The sequence below is a fragment of the Desmodus rotundus genome, chromosome 11 (assembly GCF_022682495.2).
Source record: "Desmodus rotundus isolate HL8 chromosome 11, HLdesRot8A.1, whole genome shotgun sequence".
Taxonomy (NCBI): Eukaryota; Metazoa; Chordata; class Mammalia; order Chiroptera; family Phyllostomidae; genus Desmodus; species Desmodus rotundus.
The window spans coordinates 92,113,506-92,136,189 of NC_071397.1; the positions used below are offsets into that span (position 1 = coordinate 92,113,506).

Consider the following 22,684-nt stretch of genomic DNA (forward strand, 5'->3'; position numbering starts at 1 on the left):
CCCTCAGTCACGCATGATGGACAGGAGACTTCGGTGCTCATTTATAAGGCGATTTGTAGATTTTCACATACAGTCTTGGTTATTCAACATGATAACATAGTTATTTCACTGGAAATTAGGTTGGTTTATCCCAAGTGCTTAAAAACAAAAACAAAAAGCTTCACAGGTCATGCCTACCTATTCTGTTGCTTCTAGCCAAAGTGACGTAGAAAGACTCATCCTAGTTGAGTTTCGAAGTTCTTAAACATTTTCTGAGCATCCCTCTCCTAGTCTGCCTACTCAAGGGCAGGACCTTCCAGTTACTCACTTCAGCCTCCTCTCTGAAAACTTGGAGGAGCTGAGTCATGTCTCTTTGCCCTTGGCGGTTTGTTTCTCGTGATACTTGGCTGGAATTTCACCTTGCTTTTTTTTTTTTTTTGAAAGTTGTTATGTGTGTGCAAGACCATGTCAGAGACAGAAAACACAATTTAAAGATGGTTAAACACCTAAGCGTGGGCACTGCCTTGGCTGAGCCTTTTGTCTGTTATTGTCGGGGCAGGGGGGTGTTGGTGAGGAAAAGCCAACTTCTTACGCAAGTAAGAAACATTTCACATTTCGAAGGCATGGTGATCAAGGCAGTCTCTGAAATTGCTCGTTCCAGAAGGCTGCAGAAAGAGACTTGCACCACCTTACCAAGTTCTGCCCTGCCCAGGGCTGACACCCCAGTGGTGCTAAGTTGCAGGTGGCCCCCACTGGAACTTTCAGGAGGTCCAAATGCACTGTGCAGGGCCCAGAGGAATGAGACACTCTCTCCCTAAGAGACCTAAGAGTATCCAATTCTGGTGTATCTCCTGTGTTTCTGCAGCATTGCCTTTCCAGTCCCTTCCCTCAGCTCCCTTCCCATTCCTTCTTTAAACTCTGGGACTTGGATTTGCCCTGACCCACAGCATCTCCAATAGCAATAGCAAGCCCCTCCCCCACCCCCTGTCTTCACTACCGGCCCTCCACCAGCATCCGCTCCCACCACACACCCAAACTCATTTTCTGGATGGTGAAGGGACTGTGGTGGAGGAAGGGAATTATTCTGAAAAAAAACCAAACCTTTCATTACGGTAAACTTGGAAAATACAAGAGAAAAATTCAGCCCTAGAAAATCACTGTTAACATCTAGTTTGCTTACCTCTGCTTATTTTTAAAATTAGATTGTCTTGCGTTGTTAGCATTTCACGATTTCATTGCTCTCCTGCCCTTCCCTCCACACTTCCCACACTTGAAGCATGTCCTCGTGTGGTCCAGTTACTGTCACTTACAGTAACGGACGCTGAGGAGACGTGCTGTATCCATCCTGTCTGGTCACTAACCAAGACGCGCTATGTTGTTGTTCTTTCTCAATGTAGAGAAGTCATTCAGAATTCTAAAGAAGTTCTGCGTTTATTACAAGAAAAAAACCCCGCCTTTAAGCCGGTTCTTACTATTATTCAGGTAAGCTGAGAATGTGGCTCTGCCCTGCAATTTTAGGATGCCTTTCAATTTAGAAGATAATTGTGTACAAAAGACCAGCTGCATTTCTTGTCACAGAAGTGCCATTCGGGCTTAATGGAAGGAAGAAAGGGCTTAGCTGAAACTGCTTTCCTTTTCCCTTTCTTTGGTCTTTTGCTTCCACAGGGCTCCAGGTTAGGTACTGCTCCACCTGAGCATGTCTCCCGTGGGTCTTCCTCTTCGGTGTGGGTGGCTTCCAGAGGGCAGGAGGCGGGCACTCACATAGGTTCCATGACACAGGGTTTATCATGGTCCACTCGTGAATGCTTATCACGGGATTCAAAGTGATAGAGGCACAGTTCCCCCAATGGTTGCTGAGGCGCACGGTATTGGGTAATCTTTTTTTTCATCTTTTTGTATTGTTATTCTATTACAATTCCGCCCCCCCCCCCCGCCCTCCTCTGCCCAGCCCAGCCCCGCTGCCACAGTCAGTTCCCACCCTGCTGTCCATGTCCATAGGTCATTCATCCATGTTCTTTGTCTAGTCCCGTCCCCTTCTTTCCACCATTATTCCCCCTTCTCCCCTCTGGTCACTGTCAGTCTGTTCCATGTTCCCATGCCTGGGGTTCTGTTTTGTTTGTTAGTTTATTCTGTTCATTAAGCCAGTAGGTAAAAGACAAGTACCGTATGATCTCACCTTTAAGAGGTGTTGGGCAATCTTACTACCAAGTGTTTGAAAGCCTGCCATAAGTTCAGAGGGCCAAAAGTCATCACGGGGCAGAAGCACTTCTACATTTCAAGTGCGTCTTTTCCCCGCGGCCCCTTTGTGTCCAACTACAGTTGGCACCGTGTGCCATCCTCTCTGACACACCCATGTGATGACAGGTGCAGGGAAACAGCGAGGTGAGCCAAGCCTGTAAACGAACCCCGCAAACAGTTGGACTGCTGCTGTCGTTTTTGGCATACACTAAATATGTCAAAATGGCAGTGTCTAGTTCCATTAATGCTGTGATTTCTGAGACTGTAGTGCTTTGCTTAAGTCCCTTGTATTCCTCGGGGTCTGTCTGCACATCCCCTACAAAGATAGGCCAGCAGGAAGAGTAGGAAGTGAAGTGGGTCTGGAGCCTGAGTTTCCTGCGACTCTGCTTTCCACCTACTGGCAAGTCGACCAAGCTCTGTCTTTGGTGCCCTCGTTTAGAAAGGATGCTGGTTTGTGGCTGTATATGCCTTAGGAGGACTGTTATTTAAAAGAAAGCCTGAGAAACTGATTTGTTGACAAATGCCAGCCATTAGCCCCCTTTTATGAGCGATAGATAAGGTTTCTCTCTGGACACTTTCCTTATCATCTTTGTAATCAGATCACCTCTAATCCCAAATTTTGTTTGGTGCCTTTTCAAGATGTTTCTCTTGTTACATTCTGCTGCTTCCTCCCCTCTCCTAAGGCAGGTGATGATAACTTGATGCAGGAAGTAAACCAGAATTTGGCTGAGGAGGTGAGGATTGTTGCTTTTCAAAAATTCATTCTCATTTTTTGACGGCGCAGTCTCTCACAGCGACAGAATAACCTCACGTTCTCTTTTCAGGCTGGCCTGAACATCACTCACATTTGCCTTCCTCCGGAGAGCGGTGAGGACGAGGTAAGTACAGCCGTGCCCTGGAGCCCTGCCGGTGCTTCCCTCTGTAGACCGAGTGTACCTGTCAGCATCTCTTAGTTATAGTTGGACCAGATCAGGCCTTTTCCTGCCGCTGAACCTAGAGGGAGGAGTTCATTTTCCCCTGTAGCGCAAATGCTCTTGGCCTAATTGTCCCTTACTGCATGTTTCTGTTGAAGACACAGACTCTGACTCAGTGACTTTGGTTGTTTCTCCAGGGCAGCAGCGGGGTCATCTAGTACAAATTGTCTCAGGACCAGCTCTGGTTTTGCTCTGTCCTGACAGGCCGTTTGCCCCTGGGCCATTCCTTTGGCCCGCAACCCAGGCACGTGCCCTAACCAGGAATCAATCCGGTGACCTTTCGGTTCGCAGACCGGAACTCAGTCCACTGGGCCACACCAGCCAGGGCTGAAATTTGTACATTAAATAGCTTTTTCTTCTCTTACCATAGTGATTTCCTCTAGACAGTGAAACAAAAATGATCAACCAGTACTTCCTAGTAAGATTCATATCTCTCTTACTTATGAACAAATAGTTTGTTAAGTGAAATGAATCATTTCTCTCCGGGCATAAAATAGAGATAGAGAGGACAGAACATTCCTTAGTCACACCTAGACGTTCTCTAGCTATTCTGTTAGCTTCCCACACTGTACTTTAGTTTTCTTCATACGTAGTGAATTATTTTAGTGTTTCCAGTAAAAAGGCGATACCTGTGCTTAGAGTTCATCTGTCATAAGCCTTTGGAAATGCTTTCTATGTGCCGCTCAGGTCCGGAGAATATGAGGGCCCGAGTGACGACTTCCTGGATACCACGATTAGTAAGCGTTTGTTGAACGCGCTGTGTGCGAAACACAGGCTTGGCCGGGCCAGGCGGAAGGCCGGAGACCCATGCTTCCTGGCCTCCCTGAAAGTTGGCGGGCTGCTTGGCTTAATGTGATTGTTGACAGCAAAGTGTCTTTTGCCCGTCTAAACTTTACTAACTGTTGAGCTTTGGTTTTGTTCTGTTCTGTTCTCTTTTGTTCTGGCAGAGAGCAGAGTGATAAGAAAGACTGAGAAGTCACTACAAAATTAAGCCAGGCTTTTTTTGAGCTTTTATAAACATGGTAAAAAGGGAAAATAGACTTCTTCATTGTGCTTCACACCAAGTCTTCAACAAAGAGTAAAAAACAAGCTATAATAGTTGCATTTTTATGAGTCTGTCTTTTATGTAAAACTTCTTTTGTTGGATCTTATTTCTGCAAAACAGATTTTACTTGTTTTTCCTCGTTAGATTATAGATGAAATCTTGAAGATTAATGAAGACACCAGAGTACACGGCCTTGCCCTTCAGATCTCGGAGAACTCGTTTAGCAACAAAGTCCTCAATGCCTTGAAGCCAGAAAAAGATGTGGATGGGTGAGAAAATATAAAAGAAAACAACTCGAATTTTTTTAATGTGATATTTTAAAAGATATTATGTATTTATTTTTAGAGAGAAGGGAAGGGAGGGGGAAGGAGAGGGAAACATCAATGTGTGGTCGCCTCTCCCTCGCGCCCCCTGCTGGGGACCTGACCCACAACCCAGAGGTGTGCCCTGACTGGGAATCGAACCGGTGACCCTTTGGTTTGCAGGCCAGCACTCAGTCCACTGAGCCACACCAGCCAGGGCTTTACAGCGATTTTTTTATCCCACTCTTTCATCTTTGTCAGTAATTAAACATTTTAATGTTTAATGTCATGTAAAAATTTAATGTCATTTAACTCTTTTGCGAGTTTGGGGGCTTCTTAAATTCTTAGAAAACGGGTCGGTACTTTAGAAAACACGCTTGCCCTTTGGTGGTGCAGACTCAGAACACTCACGGTCGTCCGGAGTCCCAGGCACCACAGCAACGTGTCCTGAGGGGCGACTCCAAGAAGCAAATGGCTTTTATTTCTCCCACTCTTTCATTTATTTTCAATTAGTTAATATATCCACCTACCCGGAGTAATCCATGTAAATGGAGGGAGCGTGAGCTTTGGCCGGCGTTAACTGCCCGTTGCCTTCTTTTTGGTTTCAGAGTGACAGATGTGAATCTGGGGAAGCTGGTGCGCGGGGACGCCCATGAATGTTTTGTGTCACCTGTGGCCAGAGCTGTCATTGAGCTTCTTGAAAAGTCAGGTATGATGCTTCTTCAGAAGTGCTGCTGTTTTCTGTTTATTGGTATTTACCTTATTTTTTATTAAGGATTTGTTTCTAGAATGTCAAGATTCCTATTGAGACATAGAAGTGTGATAATTCAGTGTCAGCTTTATTTATATCATCTTTTGAGAGATACGAATGGCGACAGAAGATTTTTCTAATGAGATTAACTGTATTGCAATTTTCAAGAGAAGTCAGTAAAGATAACCTATTTAAACAAATTCTCAATTTCTCTCCTGAAAACAGTCAAAATAACCACAATGAAAAATGTGTCAAGTTTTAACTTCTCAAATCTGTCAATACCTATATAAGACTTATATTTAAGACTGAAATGAGGAAGCTGTTAGATATAGTTTAGGGTATAAAAACCCAGATAGGGATTTATCAGTGAGCAATATCTCTGAATAATCAGTATTTAATTTCCATCATTTTCCCCTTTATCTTGCATTTTTATGTCAGTGACATAAACAGGAATAAGTTCTTTTTCTTGGTTATTAAAGTTAATAAGTAAATTATTGCTGGTGTTTCATATTTTAAGAACTTCCTGAGTACATGAAAATTCAACCAATTAAATTTTTCTCCAGTACAGCTTGAGTAAAAAAAGAGGCAAATGCCCCTTCTCTTCTGAACAAGCAACAATCACACAAAAATTCCAAAATACATACCAGAGTTCAATTAGGAGATTCACTTTCAAGACGCACCCTAGCACATTAGCCATTAAGCTCAAATCTGAGATAATTCACAAAGACAGTATTTTTTCCATCCTTTGGATTATCAGGATGAGGAATCTTTAGTCACTCTACCATAACATTCGCAAAGAAAGAATAAGTTATGGCTTAGTCATCGTAGGCTGGCGCTCACAGGGCCACGTTTTAAAAGGTCATTTTTCCTTCCAGGAAAGCTGTACGGTGGGAAGGGGCCGACATTTGGATTTTAATACTGATTTCCATTTGGTGGGCAGGTGTCAACCTAGAGGGAAAGAAGATCTTGGTAGTAGGAGCCCATGGGTCCTTGGAAGCCACCCTGCAATGCCTGTTCCAGAGGAAAGGGTCCATGACTATGAGCTCCCAGTGGAAAACTCCTCAGCTTCAGAGCAAGGTAAGCATCATACCCGTTATAAACATGCCCTTAAATGCCTGTATGAGAAGAGGGGAAGGGCTGGAGTATGTAGGCTAAGTATTCGATGTAAGAAGTTGGGGAAGAAGCAGAAAAATCTCAAATGATAGAAACAATAAGAGCATAGGTGAATGAAATAAAGCAAATATATATGATAGATTAGCAACAAAGCCAAAAGTTGATTCTTGGAAAGTCTAGCAATGTTAGGAATAAACAAGGAGGTTTAACGGCAGAAAATCTATTGCTGTAACTCACCACATCATCAGATTAAAAACTATATTCTCACCATAATAGGTGAAGAAAAGCTGTTTGATAAAATCTAGTATCCTTAATGTTTTTTTCTAGAAAAGCTTTTAGAATGTAAAGGAATTCCTTCATTCGATAAAATGTCTGTAAAAAGGTAGCACCAATTTCTCATTTAATAGTGAAAATTAGAAACATTCTTTTAAAATCAGGAAGCACAAGGGGTACCTGTTATCAGCACTCCTGATCAGCACTATTTGGGAACTCCTAGACAAGCTGTACTAGAAAGAAAGAAAGAAAGAAAATTCATAATGATCGGAAGGAAGGCACCCAACTGTCTTTAATCCTAGATGATATCTTCATATTAAAACCCAAAAGAAGCTATTATTAAAAGCTATAAAATTAATAAGAGTTCAGCCAGGTTCTTAGATATAAAATGAACTAGCAAAAACTAATTACATTTCTAAATAGTACACCCACAGTTAGAAAATTAATTTAAAAAAAAAAGTTTCTAATACCACTGAGAAAATAAGGTACCTGGAAATAAATTTAACAAAAGTTATTTCTGATATTTTGAATGAAATGATATAATTTTGATGAAGCTCACTAAGAAGACCCAAATAAAAGCATGGATAAGAATCTTGACTCAATACCTTCATGATACTAATTCTCCCGAAATTAATCTATAAATTTGAATAAAGATCCCAACATAGTACTGTTTTGTAGAATTTGACAAGTATTGATTCTAAAATTTATATGGAAGCCTACGGACAAAAACAAGACGATTTTGAAAGAAAACTAGGGCTGTAAATGTCAACATGGAAGGACTTCTTAAAACAGCATTCAATGAAAAAAAGCAAGAAGGATATGTTTAATTTTATGAATGCAACTCATACAAGATCTAAAAGCAGTACTATCTAATAGATAGTTTTCGGGTATAAAGTAAAATCCTAAAGAGGTGAATGGGAAGTATGAACGAAATCAGGAAACCACTTACAGGGACAAAGAGATGTGGCTGTAATTGGAAAGGAGGCTTGGGGCCCTTGGCGTGTAGTGGTCACGTCTGTTTGCTTAAACTGGGCGATGGGTGGGTGTCTGGGTGTGTCATTATTTTTATACAGTTTCATGCCTCGTAGTTTTTAATTACAAAACATTCCAATGCATTTCACAAATACCAAGCAAAGTAAAGAGCGCATTAAGTACAATAAATTAGCGCAGAACAGAATCTAAAATTATACATTCCTCGTGTTGCTGGGTGAGATGAAAACAAGCAAGTCTCAGGCCTGCCCGGGGGAGGCTGGCATCTCATCTGAGCCTGCCAGTGCCTGAGTGGCAGGCCGGTCAAGTCCATTTGATTCTATCTTGTTTTAAAACAGCTCAGAAGTTTGGTCTTGGAATTAAACCCAAACCAGTGTGTTATTTTTTTTTTTGTAGTCACCACATGGTGGCAGCCTAGTCAAGAAAATTCAAGGGCAGTGTTTTGTAATGTAGAGCCCAGATTTTTTGATTTGGAAGCTAGTGGAAGAGGAAAATAAACCTTGCCCTGAACTGAACAGCTGTGGGGAAAGGGAGAAAAATGCCTTCACTGGCGATTTGAGTGTTTTCACAGCTGTCACAGATACTTTTGCTAGTTGTATCTGTATTTTTGAAAAACAAAGACATCTTTTAAAGGACTTTTTTATTATGGAAATAAATCACCTGACTTCTCTGGGATAAATCTCATTGTAACTCTGAGAACAATTAAGTAGTTTTACTCTCTAGAGAATCTGGACATTGGGGAACATTTCTGTTTTCATAAATCTAAGAAGGTTCTTTCTAACAGCTCATGTTGCACACACATTTTGTTTCCTGAGCCTTTGGTATTTGTAGCAGCACCTCCGTGAATCTTAGAGCCTTTCAACTCCCACTCTTTTTATTGCTTCATCTTTGTCATGAAAAATATGGGGAGAAAGGTTCAGAGCTCCCCATACTTGTCTTTGAAGTGCATTCGGCGTCCGGTATTTGGCCCCTGTACCTGGCCTGCTTCCTGGTGACAGGTCCCATCCCACTGCGAGGTCAAGCCTGTATCTTCCCGTTTTTCATGCTAGTACTTAGCACGTCACCAGCCACTTACCTTCCCACCGATCTGTCTCCGTACTTCTGCCTGACCTCTGACTTTTCCCTATTTGTGTACATTGCGGGGCCTTGTCTCAGAGGGTCAGTGTGCTCTCTGCAGACCACAGGCTAAGGGTGGCAGCTGGTGAGGTACAAGGGCACCCAGGCACAGGGCAGCATCCTGGGACTCCCAGGTGGACCAGGCTGGGTCCACTCCTGCCACATCTTTGGAAAAGCATCACTGTGAAAAACATCGAATGGATAAATTTAACGACAAATTTGGGTTTCTGTCTTCTAACTTCATCAACAGTGAATAATAGTGCATCTTAAGATTCTTGTCCATTTAGCTCCTCAGTCTTAACAGTGATTGTTGGGGAAAGGAAAGGACAAGCAAAGGCTTGTAGCTGTTAGGTCGAAGGAAATTATCTTTGAAAAGTGTTTCTTACATGCTTATTTATACCTGACATGAGACAAGAATCCCTGTTGGCCATCTGGTTGGGGGGTTCCAAAGCCAAGGACATGAGGGGTTTCTGGGTCAGGGTGACTGTAACGCTAGAGTCCTATCTACCACCTCCTAAACTCCATACAGCCTTTCAGGTTGGGGATGACCTTGAAGAAATCGCAGCCTGCTCAACCAGGAGGAGCTGCCTTCGAGGGTGTGGAGTCAGGCCCGAGTGTCCTCAGAAAGAAGTAGATAGGGCATAGGCTTTAGGGACAAGCAGCTCTGGGTTCAACCTTAGCCAATGCTTACCTTCTGTGAACTTGTCTCCTCGTGTGTAGAGTGGGGATCGTGACACTCCCTGCCTCCTAGGGCTGCTGTGAGAATTCAGTAACACACACGGTTGCTCAGCACAGTCCTTGGCAACTATTAATATTCACGTTAACGGTGTTAACCGCTTGGCTGCTGTTAATGGTGAGTCAGGAAAGACCTGGCAGGTTTCACCATATAGTTTTATAATTGATCACGAGGTTGAAAGGCAGGTGGGTCAGTCACGTCGTAAGGAGATAAACCCCATTGGGGTCCAGGATCCCTCGTTGGGAGCCTGGTATACATGCTTCCACTTCATGGCCAGTACGGGGGGCGGAAAGGAGAGAGTCACTGTGTCTGTGAGTTTCCAACAGTATGTGGAAGCCACAGGACCTAAACCAAAGCAAAATCAAAAGACAGTGTCGGAGACAGAGGGTACCCAGCTTCAGCCAGACCCCTCCTACTCTGGTCCTCGCCTTTAATAAATGTAACGGGGAGCCTTCTGCTCTGCTGCTGTGGACCTCGGCCTTCCCGTGATCCCCGTTACTTGGAAGTTGCTTTATTTCATCTCACGTCTGCTGGGGATTTCTGGTTTACCAATTATTCCTTCCCGGTCCTGCAATTTTGAGGAACAGTTGTATCGACTCAGATAAATAGAAATAGGTCCTTTGTCTATCAGCCTGCCTAAATCTAAGGATATTCTTTGGATACCAGTTATGCATAAAATATCCGTGGAGCCTGAGTGTGAGGAATTGAGATTTGCCTTTTTAGAGTTCTACGGAAAACAGTAAGATTTCTGTATTTGGTAGCTTTAGCGCTTATGCCCAATGAGTGTGTCATTGAAAATTAAGCATCAATTTCCTACTTTGTGTCTGAGCCTCGAGATGAGATGCGTTAGGCATTTATGTGTTTGGGTGGGGAGAATGTCTGGGCATTTGTCCAAATTAGCTCCATGCTGTGGAGCATCAGATGTCAGCGAGCAGAGCACTGGGCGTGAAGCTTTTACAGAGGGCTGAGCAATAACCTACTTCCTCTGGCCCCTGCACTCAGCTTCCCAGGCCCCTGGAGTGGAGTGACGCCTCTGTGGGGATGGGACAGAGCCATCTCCAGTGAGAATTGTCCTAGGTTTGGAAATATCTCCTTCCTCACCCTAATGAGTTGTTCACCCTGATGCCAGAAGCAATCTGAGGTGAGAGAATGTTCCACATTTCGTCCTTAGGGGGCAGAGTGGTGCCCTCTCCAGGGAAGAGGGTGCCAGGCACCACAGTGCCTGCTTGCTCCCCTAGCGGAGAGCCGCTTCTGCATCTGTGTTAGACACAGCTGGACCGTGGTGGCCAGCGGCCTCCAGCTGTGACCAGTCACGTCAATCCCAGCTGCATGTATGAGAAATAACCTAGAAATAAGAGAACTGCTTTATTTTGCTTTTCTCAGAGGATCTCATTTCTCCTCCTGAGCACAGAGACCCTCAAAACTAGAACAGAAGAAAGAAAAACTACAGGTCTTTTACATTTGAAGAATCAAAGTGTGTCTTTTCTTTCTTTCTTTCTTTCTTTCTTTTTTTTTGGCAAAGCTAAAGTATCACAAAGCCATTCCCAGTTTAAATGCAGAGCATAGCATGGCTTATTATAAAAGGCTTTTAAAGTGATTTGGAAAATTCTAAACATATTTGTATTATACATGTGAAATCTTAAAAAAAGAATAATCACTTTTCCAAGATTGGAGGGGGGAACCCTACCTTTTAAACTGGACTAGTAAGTTACATGATAAATCTTTTTTTTAATTTATATTTTTTAATGCATTTGACTTTTAGATCTTGTAGGAAATAAAAAGTGTAGTTATACACCAAAAATACTATATAATACTGGCTTTTCTGGAGATCTTTGTTTCTTCCTACAGCTTGGAGTTACTGGCTAGTGTCCTTTCTTTTCAACCGGAAGGAATTCTTCTCACATTTCTTGTAGGGCAGGTCTAGTAATACTGCACTCCCTCAGCTTTTATGAATGAGCAAATCAATTCATTTCTTTCTCTTATTTTTGAGCTACACTTTTGCTGGATGTAGCATTCTCAATTGACAGATTTTTTCCCCCTGCAGCACTATAAATACATGTCATCCCACTGTCTTCTGGTCTTGAAGGCTTCTGATGAGCAGGATAATTTTTGTTTTAACAGGAGAGGCTACACGTAAACCAGCAACACCGTGTAACTGCAGTCAATAATGGTGGCTACCATCACTCAAGTTAGTGGTTACTGTGAAGCAGGCATCATCCTTTACTTGTGCTTTCTCACTGATTCCACACAGTCGTCCTATCAGGCAGGACCCTCACTCTCCCCAAACTGAGGCTCAGAGAAGTAAGGGGACTCCAAATATCTACAATTTTAAAATGTTGGACGAGGCACTGTAGTCTGTGTTTTTAGTCACTGTCCCACGTCAGCTCTTATTCCAGATCATCCCATAAAGTCTAATCACTAATCTTAAAGCCCTAAAATACCTGAGAGCTTGGATGGGGAACATCAGTGAGACCAAGGCCCAAGACGTTAGACCCACGTTGAGTTCACTGTTGTTTTAGGCCAACAGTGAATAACCCCACAGACACCCTTTGAAGAGAAGGAAGCTGAACTAAACTGAGTGCCGTTCCCTCCCGGAGGCTGGGGCTTGTCACCACCCTCCAGGCGCCCTCCTCAGAGGGAAAGTGTCCACCTTGCTGAGGGCAGGGCGGGGGCTCCCTCGTCAGAGGTGCAGACATGCAGGGTGGTCTCGTTGTTTGGGGGGCTGGTGAGCCCCTGACCCCAGGACACCACAGATCTTGTGCCAAGTCAGTGCCAAGGTTCCTCAGGGATGTGTGATCAGGTGACTGAGTAATGGAGGCCCTGTGCCTTCTTTGACAGATTTTTGGATATTCAAGGACTGCTGGTGCCTTGGGGTGTGGGCTCCCGTTCTTTTCCCTGTTGCTCCTGCCCGGTCAGGGCCTTCCTTACTAACACCACCAAAGGCGGTGAATAGAGCCTTTATAAAAGCCCCCAAATCAGGCCGGTTATATTTAGCAATGTCGAGAAAAGGATTTGTGAGGGAATCTATTAAAACGATTGGTTGTGTGATCATGAGCGGGCCATGTAAAGTCCCAGGCCTGGTGGTCTTAGATGGTTTAAGGTGGACATCGCACAGAAGGACAAGAGCTCCAGGCTGTGTCCTCAGAGGACAGCCAGTTACATCATCCCAGCCTCCTACATAGCATCCCCCATCCCCCTGTCTCTTCCACCAGCAGAGCCTGACCTCACTTTCCACCCCTTCTCCAGTGTTCCTGCTTTTTAAGGGTATAGAATTAGAATACTGTAGTCAGAAGGTCTTAAACATAATCTGTAACAACAGTGCACCTTACATTTGTATAAAGGTTTAGTTTTCAAGGACTTGTCACGTACTGTTGCCTTAATATTTGAAAACCAGATGTTAGGCAGGGGGCCTTGACCCCGATCATCAGTGAGGAGGAGCAGAGCCTGGACTGGAACTGAGACCCTGTGACTCCACCCAGAGTGCTCTTCCCACTGCACCTCAGTCCTTCCTGTCATGTGGAGCATCCTCACTTTTTGGCGGGGACAACCGAGGCCCCGAGAGTTCCTCAAAGGCAGTAGGATGCAGAACTCTCGATGTGCCATCCGAGGTTCGGAACTGGGGAGCGTAAATGTGCCGGGAAACGCAGAGCTCACTTCCCACGGCCACTGCAGTTTGCATTCATTTGAACATGCCATAGATGTGAAAGCACGTGGTTAGCAGAATAAAGATAAATCGTGGGGGCTGTCCTGCCTCTGTGACGAGGGTCTTGCTTACTGCTGCTCCGGGAATGGTCGTGTGGGCGCTTCCTCATTTTTGTGCTGCGTGGTTCTGAGTCTTTGTCACGTTAGGTTCCCTCCCAATGTGCACACACACACACACACACAGTCTTTCTATGTCTCTCTCAGCCCTGCTTTTTAATTTTATTTGTTTCCTAGGGTGTGAGGAAGGGAATTATTTTTGACAAATCATTCAAAGCATATCCATTACTGGATTTGAGGTTGCATTTTTCTCAACTCCTGGTATTTGTGAGTGTCAAGGTCACTTGAAGAGGAATTAACTATCTTTTCTGTTGTTTTGGACACAACTGAGTATCTTTGACATTCTGTTCTTATACACTGCACAGGAAATACATCGAATGATGGTGTAAGAGGTGAACTTAGGGACCTTTAGAGAAAGGTCATTTATTAGCCTTAGGGGAATTGTGGGTAGATCAGTGCTACAATCAGAATCCGTTCTTGTTCACTCGGCTTGTAGTCATTCTGATTTACGAAATAACCATAAGGTAGTTCTTAATTTTAAAGGCCAATAATCTGTTCTACTGATCCCCGAGCCGAGTGGAAAACAGAAACATGCCCAATTCCTGAAAGGAAAATTCCCCCCAGATGAGATCACTCGGTGCGCATGCACTGGGGGAATGTCCTTTTGCTGAAATTGTTCTCCTATCTTGCCAAAGTATTACAACATCTGAATGAAAATGGTTTGACATTCTTATTTTGGGGTATTTACACAGCTATTTTATCATTTCTATTTGATAGTGTGCTTAATATTTCAGGAAAACGTGGATGTCAATCCATCGGTACCAAGCAATAATCCTATGTTCCGTTAACACAAATAAAAAATTAGACTTTCTGAGTTAGAATAATTTATGTGTAAGCAGGGACTCTGCTCGTGAAGACTCTGCCCAAGGGAAATCTCTGTATGCAGGGAACAGCATACGGCCAAACAGCAAGCGTTGACCAGGCATGGCTGTCGATAGATACGCTTTTCTGTGCTAAAGCCACTGATGAATTCCTAGTTGCCAGAAATGGATTTTTTTTTTTGCTTTTAGTTTGCTTGGCCATTGGGCATCATCCCAACTCTCAGCCACACGTACACCTCTCCTCCCGGTCCACACCAGAACCCCACCACCTGTTCCTCTTCACTTACCCTGTAAGAGGAGCCCTCCCCAGGGTGTACTTTAACCCTTTTCCTTCCCATTCTCCCTGCTTCCCTCAGAGCCCTTACCCAAGCTGCTGGTTTTAACTACACCTGGATGTTGACGGATCCCAGCCTGTGTTCCCCTCCTCGCTGACCGTCCTTAGCTCCAGGCCCAGCCACCTCCTCTTTTGCATCTCAGTGTTGGGCTTGCCCTCTCACCGGGCGGCTCGGGGGTCAGCTTCCAGGGTCAGCTTCTGAGAACCTGCCTGTGGTGTGAGGGCAACCAAAGACAAGAGCCCCCCGTCTGACAGCTACTTGTCAGCACATTTGGAGATTTGGCACTTACTGAAAAAAAAGTGACATTTTATTGAAAAAAAGAAGAAAAACACCCAACTCTTCTTAGGACTTTGCCATGAGATCGTCAAGGAAGCTTCATGCCACATGAGATTCCAGGGACACTCTGTCACTGCAAAGCACTGGGAAGAGTGTCTGTGGAACATAATCTTGTCTTAAAAGCCACAAACTGGGCTCACACAAACCAAGTGAGGAGCCACTTCCTTCCTCGGGAGCCGCCCCTGTACTTTCTGTGTGTGACAGCTGCCCGGCAACACACGGGGACTGACAAATAAATAATGCCATGTTGGTCCAGATGTTAAATACGAGTTAAACGTACCTTCCAGACTGTGTGTGGGTAAGATAAGTAGCAACTGAGTGTTTAAGCATTTCTTTCCTATCCCAGAGGTTTGCCCTTTGCGCCTCCACCTGGAAGCAGCCAGGATTTAAAAATAAAAGTCCGTAGGCGGGGACTTTATGTTTAAATCCTGGTGGCCTCAGTGTCTGCTACAGGTGGCACTCAAGAGTTGGCAGGTGGATGAGTGTGTTCACTATAGAAGCCTGGATCTCTCTTATTCTCTTGAGTAATTGTAATTGTAGAACCCTGTCTTAGCTGGAGAAAGAACCTGTTGTTGATTTTTTTGAAGTACTGTTCTTCATTTTGAACTGTAGTTTCTGAACTGTGCCGATAACTTTTGAAGGGTATAGAAACAGGCTTTATAGTCCCAGGTACTATAAACCATAGTTCTTCAAAGTATCTCTCAACTTTTTTTTTTAACCCACCCCAGGTTTTGGTCTACAGTATATTCAGTTCTCATGCTTGAGATTCTCAAAGGTCCCCTTTTGAAACACAGCGATAGCAGAAGGTAAATTCTGTCTTCCAGCCGAGGGGGGTGGGGCTGTACTTTCTATAGTTTAAATTGTAAGATGCATTTTGTTTGCTAAATACAACATTACTACGTTCCTCATAACTTTGCAAATCACATCTTTCCTCCCTCTTCTTGTTTCAACACTTGCGCCCCCCTTAAAAATCAATGGGCTAGAGAAAAACATTTTTCATGTTATCTAAACCCTCCAGTCCCCCCATATGCTCCCATATGCTCCGCGTTAAATGTCTGCATATCTGCGTCTTGGCTATTGTTTTAACATTTGGTCTTCTGCCTAGGGAGTGGGCGGTTCTCTTTAAGCTGCTTCTACTCAATTCTCAGCAGAGCAAACAATATTTTGTTATGAGGTAAAGTTTCAGGCCAGGCTCTGGCCAGGGTCTTTCCCATTTGGGAGGAGGAAAGCAGAAACTGCCAGTGAGACGATAATTCTCCTTGAATTTTAGCTCATTAAAATCATCTCTGGTCCTCAGTGGGTTATTTATTGGTTTAAGCATCGAGCACTTTTCCCCTCCAGAAAGGATTAGCAGCTATGATGTGAGCATTGCTGAGGGAGGAGATTTTGGTCCTTTCTCTGTGGGATCGACTGTCCCCCGGCTGCTTGTTAGCACAGCCCCCTTCAGAGTTGTATTTAGGTCCGGAGCTGGGGGGTCAGAGGAGATTGCTGAGATTTATAGGGTAATGAAAAGAACAGGTTGTAGCAAAGCCACCATGTGTAGGAAACTAAGTGTTCTTAGGGGACTTGTGTGAACCTGGGATCCTTGGCTTTTTCCAAAATGAGCATTTCCGTTTTGTACATATTAACTTTTTGTAGATGTTTTAACATGTTCTGTTTTTGTGCGTGAAAATACAGCAAAGTGGCATTTCTTATCTGCTGACCATTGTCAACAGCGGTAAACAGTTGTGTTTCTCTCAGGCCTTTCTGTAGCTAAATACCTGCCCAGGTGCAGGTAGAGGCAGAAACGCATTTCCTTATTCGGATGTGTAAAGTCCTCTTTTCATAAGAACACTTTTCCCCCCAAAATACAACATCACCCGTCAACCATCTGGCTCCTCTTCAAATCTGTCTGTAGAGATCATGAGGCAGTAATGCACTGGACTGTCGGTAATAGGGGCTTTAAACGTCCTAATTCGGTTGCACAGTGCGGTGGCCATGCACCACAGCATAAGAAAAGAATGGTTGTTTTAGTAGGGACTTGCTTTTCAATGTGATGCATGCATACAGTCGGTTCACTGAGACACCGTTTCACGAATTCATCTGCTTCCTGTGCCTTAATGAAGTACATGATAGAAAAGCTGCAGGCACTGTTTGGCTCATTAGCGGCACTCCGTGAATGTTAATTCACTTTGTCCTGCTTGCAGGACCAAAGTGATCAGATGTTTCTGGGATGTTTCTTGGCTGTGTTGACTCTTTGGAAAGACATGCATTTAAATGCTTGTGTGCTCCTCCTCTGTCAGGGGAACTTGGAGCTGCCCTGGATCCTGGCCATTTTCTCATAAATCAGGTGGGAACGTCGTGGGTCTGCTTCCCCTCGCTGCCATCTCTTACCCTCAGGTGTGTAAGAGACTAGCTGACACGGTCTCTTGCCCAGACGGTGTTGCAGACTCTCGGGCCGAGGAGCCGGCTGAGTTATCCGCCGACAGCCCCAGCGATCAGCCCTGGAAGCTGAGAAGGGAGCAGGATGCGTGGAGCACGTTTGTTTCCCGGGTGGCCGGGGCTGATAGTGGTGGGCATTGACGTCTGTGGAAAGAGTAACGGAGGGGGGGCCGTCGCTGCTGGAGAGCAGAGGGCAGGTAGCTTCCCTCTCTTTCTCCCTTCTGGAGGATTCCAGGCTGGGTCCGTTAGGGCAAACAGGAGTTACCATAGACACTTGTAATAGCTGAGCCGCAGTCTATTCAATGGGTATCCAGATACCACCCTCGCACATCTGGGATATCCAGTGAGACAGTGACAGCACCCAGCAGACGGGTGCAGGTGTTGCCATTTCCCCCAAGGCTCTCGGAGTCCTCCTTCGCCTCTCCCTCCACCTATGGACCTGGTTCCAGGTCATGGGTTGCTTCCTTGGTACCGGGACAGGTGGTCTTTCTTTTGTTGAGCTCCAGCCAACGGTTTACCCTGCCTCTAGACATGACCTTCTACCAGGCATGTTCCTCCAGCGCCGTGCTGTCAAAATCCCAGCAGGACAGACATGATGAATGTGTATCATAGTAGTGACTGCATTCTTTCCTTTTTCTCGAAAAGAAAACAACAAAAAAAGACCGTTTGACACGAGACTAACCAGAGCCTCAGGGAAAATGAGATTCTCTGTCAAGCTCTTGAAAACCCTTCCGCAGATCTAGTACAAGTGCCATATGGCTCCAATTGTGAGTGCACAGGCTGGAGGCCCCCTGCGCTGGTCGGATCTTCCAGCAGCCTCAGTACATCAAGTCCTATCTTCCTCCTAAGCCCCTGTGTGAATCAGGATCCCCCCCACACACACACACACAGTGCGCCTTACTCCCTCCTTCCGTGAGTGGTTTTCTCGGCCCCACCCCTTTTCTCGATGCTGCAGTGGGTGGGTAAAACATGTAAAGGACAATACTATGCATAGGCCATACGCTGAGTGACTACCCTGAAGAAAATTTCAGTCTCCTTTTCTTTCTGGGCTATGATAATGACGTTCCGTTCGTACTAACGTGGGCTACGTTAGTAAATCAATAGCACGATTCTGTCCATGTTATCGGTGTGGAACAAAACTCTGGGACTGTGATTAATCTATTATGTTGAAATCATTTGACATAGATCATTAATCATGTCTTTCTGCTACAGATTAAAACACGTGGTGACTTTCTCTTTCTAGCTCCATGAGGCTGACGTTGTGGTGTTAGGCTCGCCCAAGCCAGAAGAGATTCCCCTTTCGTGGATACAACCAGGAACTACTGTTCTCAGCTGTTCCCATGACTTGCTATCAGGTAAATGTGTTAAAATAGCTGCTGGTCCTCTGATAAACACAGGTGTGATTGTTACGAGACATGTTAATCTTATTCAAAAGAGCACATTCCTGGAATGTTGGTCACCGTCTGTATACATACATGGGATAGGAAACGGAGAATGTTGACGTGCCCACCTTTTGAGTTACGGATATGGGAACCACATGGTCCAGCAAAGAGAAGCCGGGATGCCAAGTGCAGCGGCTACCTCCTCCTCCTCCTCCTCCTCCTCCTCCTCCCCTGCTGGCCTCGCATCAAACAGTCAAGTCAGCTGTGGCCTAAAGGGGATAATTTGTACATGCATGAGGTCAACTAAAAATACTGGTCTCCACTGTCATGTAAAAAGCTGCAGAATCCTTCCTCCCAGAGAATCTCAGCTAAACCTCAACACAGATGGAAAGAGTTGCTGGGAGGGAGGGAAAATGGAGATCAGCCCTCGTGGGTCCCTGACTTCCCCTTGCAGTTTCCCGCCCCGCCCCACCAAAGGCATCTCAGAACAATGTGACAGTCACCATTAGAACCAGAGGCGGTGTTAGGGTTGGTGCTCATATTTGATGGCATTTTGCCATGGGATTCAGGAATGCCCTAGACCACACCAGGCCCCCCATTAGGGTTGCTCAAGCTGTGCCAGCACTGAGTACTGGGGCACCCAGCCAGGGGCACCCAGCCAGGGGCCAGCAGGAGATACTCTTCTCTCACTCACAGAAGACACTCTGAGGCCAGAGAAGCTTTGGACCACCCTCAGCCCACCTCCTCGAGTTCCTGGGTACTGTTTCAATGCAAGAGGTAGTGAAGCAAAGGGAGGCGAAGGAACCTTCCTTCCTCCTTCCTCCTTCCCTGTGGCCTCCAGATTTAAGCCTGAAGAGGACAACTGTCCTAAGCTGGCCTGGAGGACAGCATTGTTTTTTCCCAAAGCTGGTCACAACTTGGGACCAAAGTGGGTGGAAGCCTCCGCCCTCTTCCACCTTGCCAGTACCACACTGGAGTTGTAGATCTTCCTGAGAGAATAGTATCCAGAGGGAAATAAAATAACCTCTGACCCAGTCCCTCAAGAGAACTGTTTTACTTATTTTTTTTATTAAAAAAGCATTCAACTTCATTTTATGGGGTATTATATGAGAAGAAAATAATATGATACTATTGGGCTGGTCGAAACATCTGTTTAGTTTTTTCTGTAAAATGAAAGACTCATTTTTCATTTTCATTTGCAAGTAACTTATTGATTTGGATATTTTGAGTATATTGGCTCTCTTCCACATGGTATAACGTTGATCTCAATTAATGTCTCGATTTGATCACTATCAACTTCAACTGGTCTGCACAACTGTGGAGCATCATCCAGCAAGAAATCTCCAGCGTGAAACTTTTCAAACCACTTTTGACACATTCGATCAGTCACGGCACCTTCTCCATACACAGCACATACCTTTTTTGTATGTTTCAGTTGTGTTTTTACTTTTCTTAAAATAATAAAGCATAATATGCCGAAAATGTTGCTTATTTTGTTCCATCTTCCATATTAAAATGGCTACACAAAAATTCAACAAGTTTGATACGTTTTTTTAAATGCATGCTGATATGACAGCTGTCACAACACAGCCTATATTGTTTCAAATGAAGTTAAAGACAACTAAGCACTACTAGAGCCATCTTATGGACTAAAATAAATGAACTTTTTGGCCAACCCAATAGAAGCATTACTGAAATTGGCATAACTCTTTCTTCAAAGAGAAATGTTGGATCTTCCACTCTAGGAAATGTAGGTCCTCCCAGAACTGAGCAATCAGATTAAAAACCCCTTGGGCTGAAGGGGTTGTATGGATTGGAGAGGTCAAGGGAAGATGCTCAGGAATTTCTCGGAATGCTTGTGTACTCAAGCTCTTGGGTGAAGAGCACATAGGTGAATGAATCACGTAAGTGCAATATAATATGAATGTGGAATTAATGGCTTTTTTTAAGCAAATAGAAGGCATACTCGAATAACTTGTTTGTAATAACTGTAGTCTCTGGATAAAACTTTTTCTTCCCCCTGAAAAATCAATACCTAACTCATGAAATGATAGACCTGGCAGATTTGCCCCTGTATTCAGAATCCTTGTTGGAAAGTCAGTTATGACATTGTTTCTTTCACTGAATGTTTCTTTGTTATAACACTTACTTGACGTTTTTTATTGGAGTTTATATATTCAGGGCCATTTTGGCATAATCCTGGCTGGAGATAAGAGAATATGTTTCCATGTTCTTTAGGGTTCCCTTCGAGTCCCACAGTTATATAAGGAGGGACCCAAAAAACCTGGAATTTACTTATAAAAAAGTGTGTATTTATTCTTACATATTTAAACTTCAGGTACCCTCAAAGTACTCTCCATTTGATGCAATACACCTAGGGAGACATTTTTTTAGCTGCCCAGGGCAGTTTTTGAACTCCTGGATTTTGATGCCTTTTAGTGCTTCTGCCAGGTTTTTGTTTCACTTCTTCCACATCAGCAAAACGTCTCCCTTTGGGGACTTTTTTTCATCCAAGGAAACAAACAAACAAAAAGTGTTGCTCAGTGCGAGATTGGGTGAATAGGGAGGGTGGAGCACTGTAGTCCTGATGTTTTTTGGTCAAAAACCAGTAAACATTTCAGCTCGGTGTAGCAGTTGCATTCGTAAATCACCCATCATGAAATGGGCAAATGCGTTGAAAGAGTCTTCAAAAAAAGATTCACTGGAGCCGAACGCAGCCTCTCACAACAACGCCAGCTGGTGCAGTGACACAGATGGGTTCCTAGAACACTCACCTATCAGGGAAGCCTGGACTACAAGGGACCTGCCCTCCAGAAGACAATTCCAGTTTTGGGGGGTCCCCTCCCTCTTATGAAGGTGACAGATTTTATTAGTGAAACTCTGCCTTATTTTTAATAAATTTCCTTTAGGACCTTTATTTTTTTTAAGGCATCCTTTAAAATACGAGATTTCGATGTAATGATTCTATGGGGGTGAGGGGCACACCAAGCGCTTACGTTTTCATTTATCAATTCTGTGTGTAGACTGATGGCAGTTAGTTTATTTTAAATGTGTCTGGTCCAGTAGTAGTTTTCTGGTTGTTTTGAGTGCCCAGAGCCCAGAATAATGCCTGACACATAGTAAGTGCTCATTTAATACTTAGTGTTGACTGAGTGAATAAGAGTGGGCTCAGCTCAGAGTTGTGCTCTGATTGCAGTTTTGAGTTAGTCATAGATTTAGAGACATTTCCTTGAACTTGTCTCCCATGTAAAAGCAGGGCTGGCAGGGCAAAGACAAGGATGAGAAACGCTGTGTTGATGAAATGGGTGACCATTTTTCAGTCGGTACTATTGAGAATAGCATTACATTCCTCAATAGTCAAAGTTTTAACATCCTTGATTAGTATGAAAATTTAATCCGCGAGTAAACTAATGAAGGATCCCCCCATTCATACAATCTCATCCCTTTGAAACAATGAATAGACTTTTCAATCGTTATTAAAAGGAAAGGTGCTTTTATTTAAACTTAAGAACAAAAGAATTTTTAATAAACTTGTGGTTGAACGAAGGTAGGGTTTTATAATGGAATTTTCATACTCATCTTAATAGTGCAGGGTTTTCCCACCCTCCTCCTCACCCCTGTAAAAGTAGATGGGATGTGGTGATTAATGTGAGGCAATTCTGTGAGGCATTTTATTGAATACCTGGTCTCTGGGGAGATTTTCCTGATGGCCGACATCCCCGAAGCCGGGCTCAGAAAACAGTTACTCCTAACTTGTTGCATCTGCTCACTCTTCTGTGGCCCGGCTCTGCTTCGATTTGAAACGGGGACATAGCAGTGTTTGGTTTTCTGGCTAGAAGGAGAACTGATTTTATTATTAAGTAATTATTTCACATGAAAGAAGTGGGCTGTGATTTTGTAATGCTCTGCTTGCTAAGCAAGACAACATTGGGTGCCCCAATATTAGGACTTATTTCCTGATGTACCAAATGAGACAAAGGAGAAACTGGCCTTAGGTCTTGGGCCCAGAGAACAGCATTAAACCAGCAACTTTGTGGGCCGGAATAGTTCATA

The 22,684-nt window shown here is 44.1% G+C and overlaps 1 protein-coding gene across 1 annotated transcript in view; it reads left to right on the forward strand.

The window, feature by feature from the left end:
- The window catches only part of MTHFD1L (methylenetetrahydrofolate dehydrogenase (NADP+ dependent) 1 like), a 158,598-nt gene that overhangs the window by 4,422 nt on the left and 131,492 nt on the right, over positions 1-22,684 (forward strand). The window contains exons 2-8 of the mRNA XM_053914293.2: positions 1,377-1,461; positions 2,901-2,951; positions 3,042-3,095; positions 4,381-4,505; positions 5,147-5,247; positions 6,230-6,366; positions 18,493-18,604. Coding sequence (XP_053770268.1) covers positions 1,377-1,461; positions 2,901-2,951; positions 3,042-3,095; positions 4,381-4,505; positions 5,147-5,247; positions 6,230-6,366; positions 18,493-18,604 — 665 coding nt within the window. The remainder of the gene's footprint in view (positions 1-1,376; positions 1,462-2,900; positions 2,952-3,041; positions 3,096-4,380; positions 4,506-5,146; positions 5,248-6,229; positions 6,367-18,492; positions 18,605-22,684) is intronic.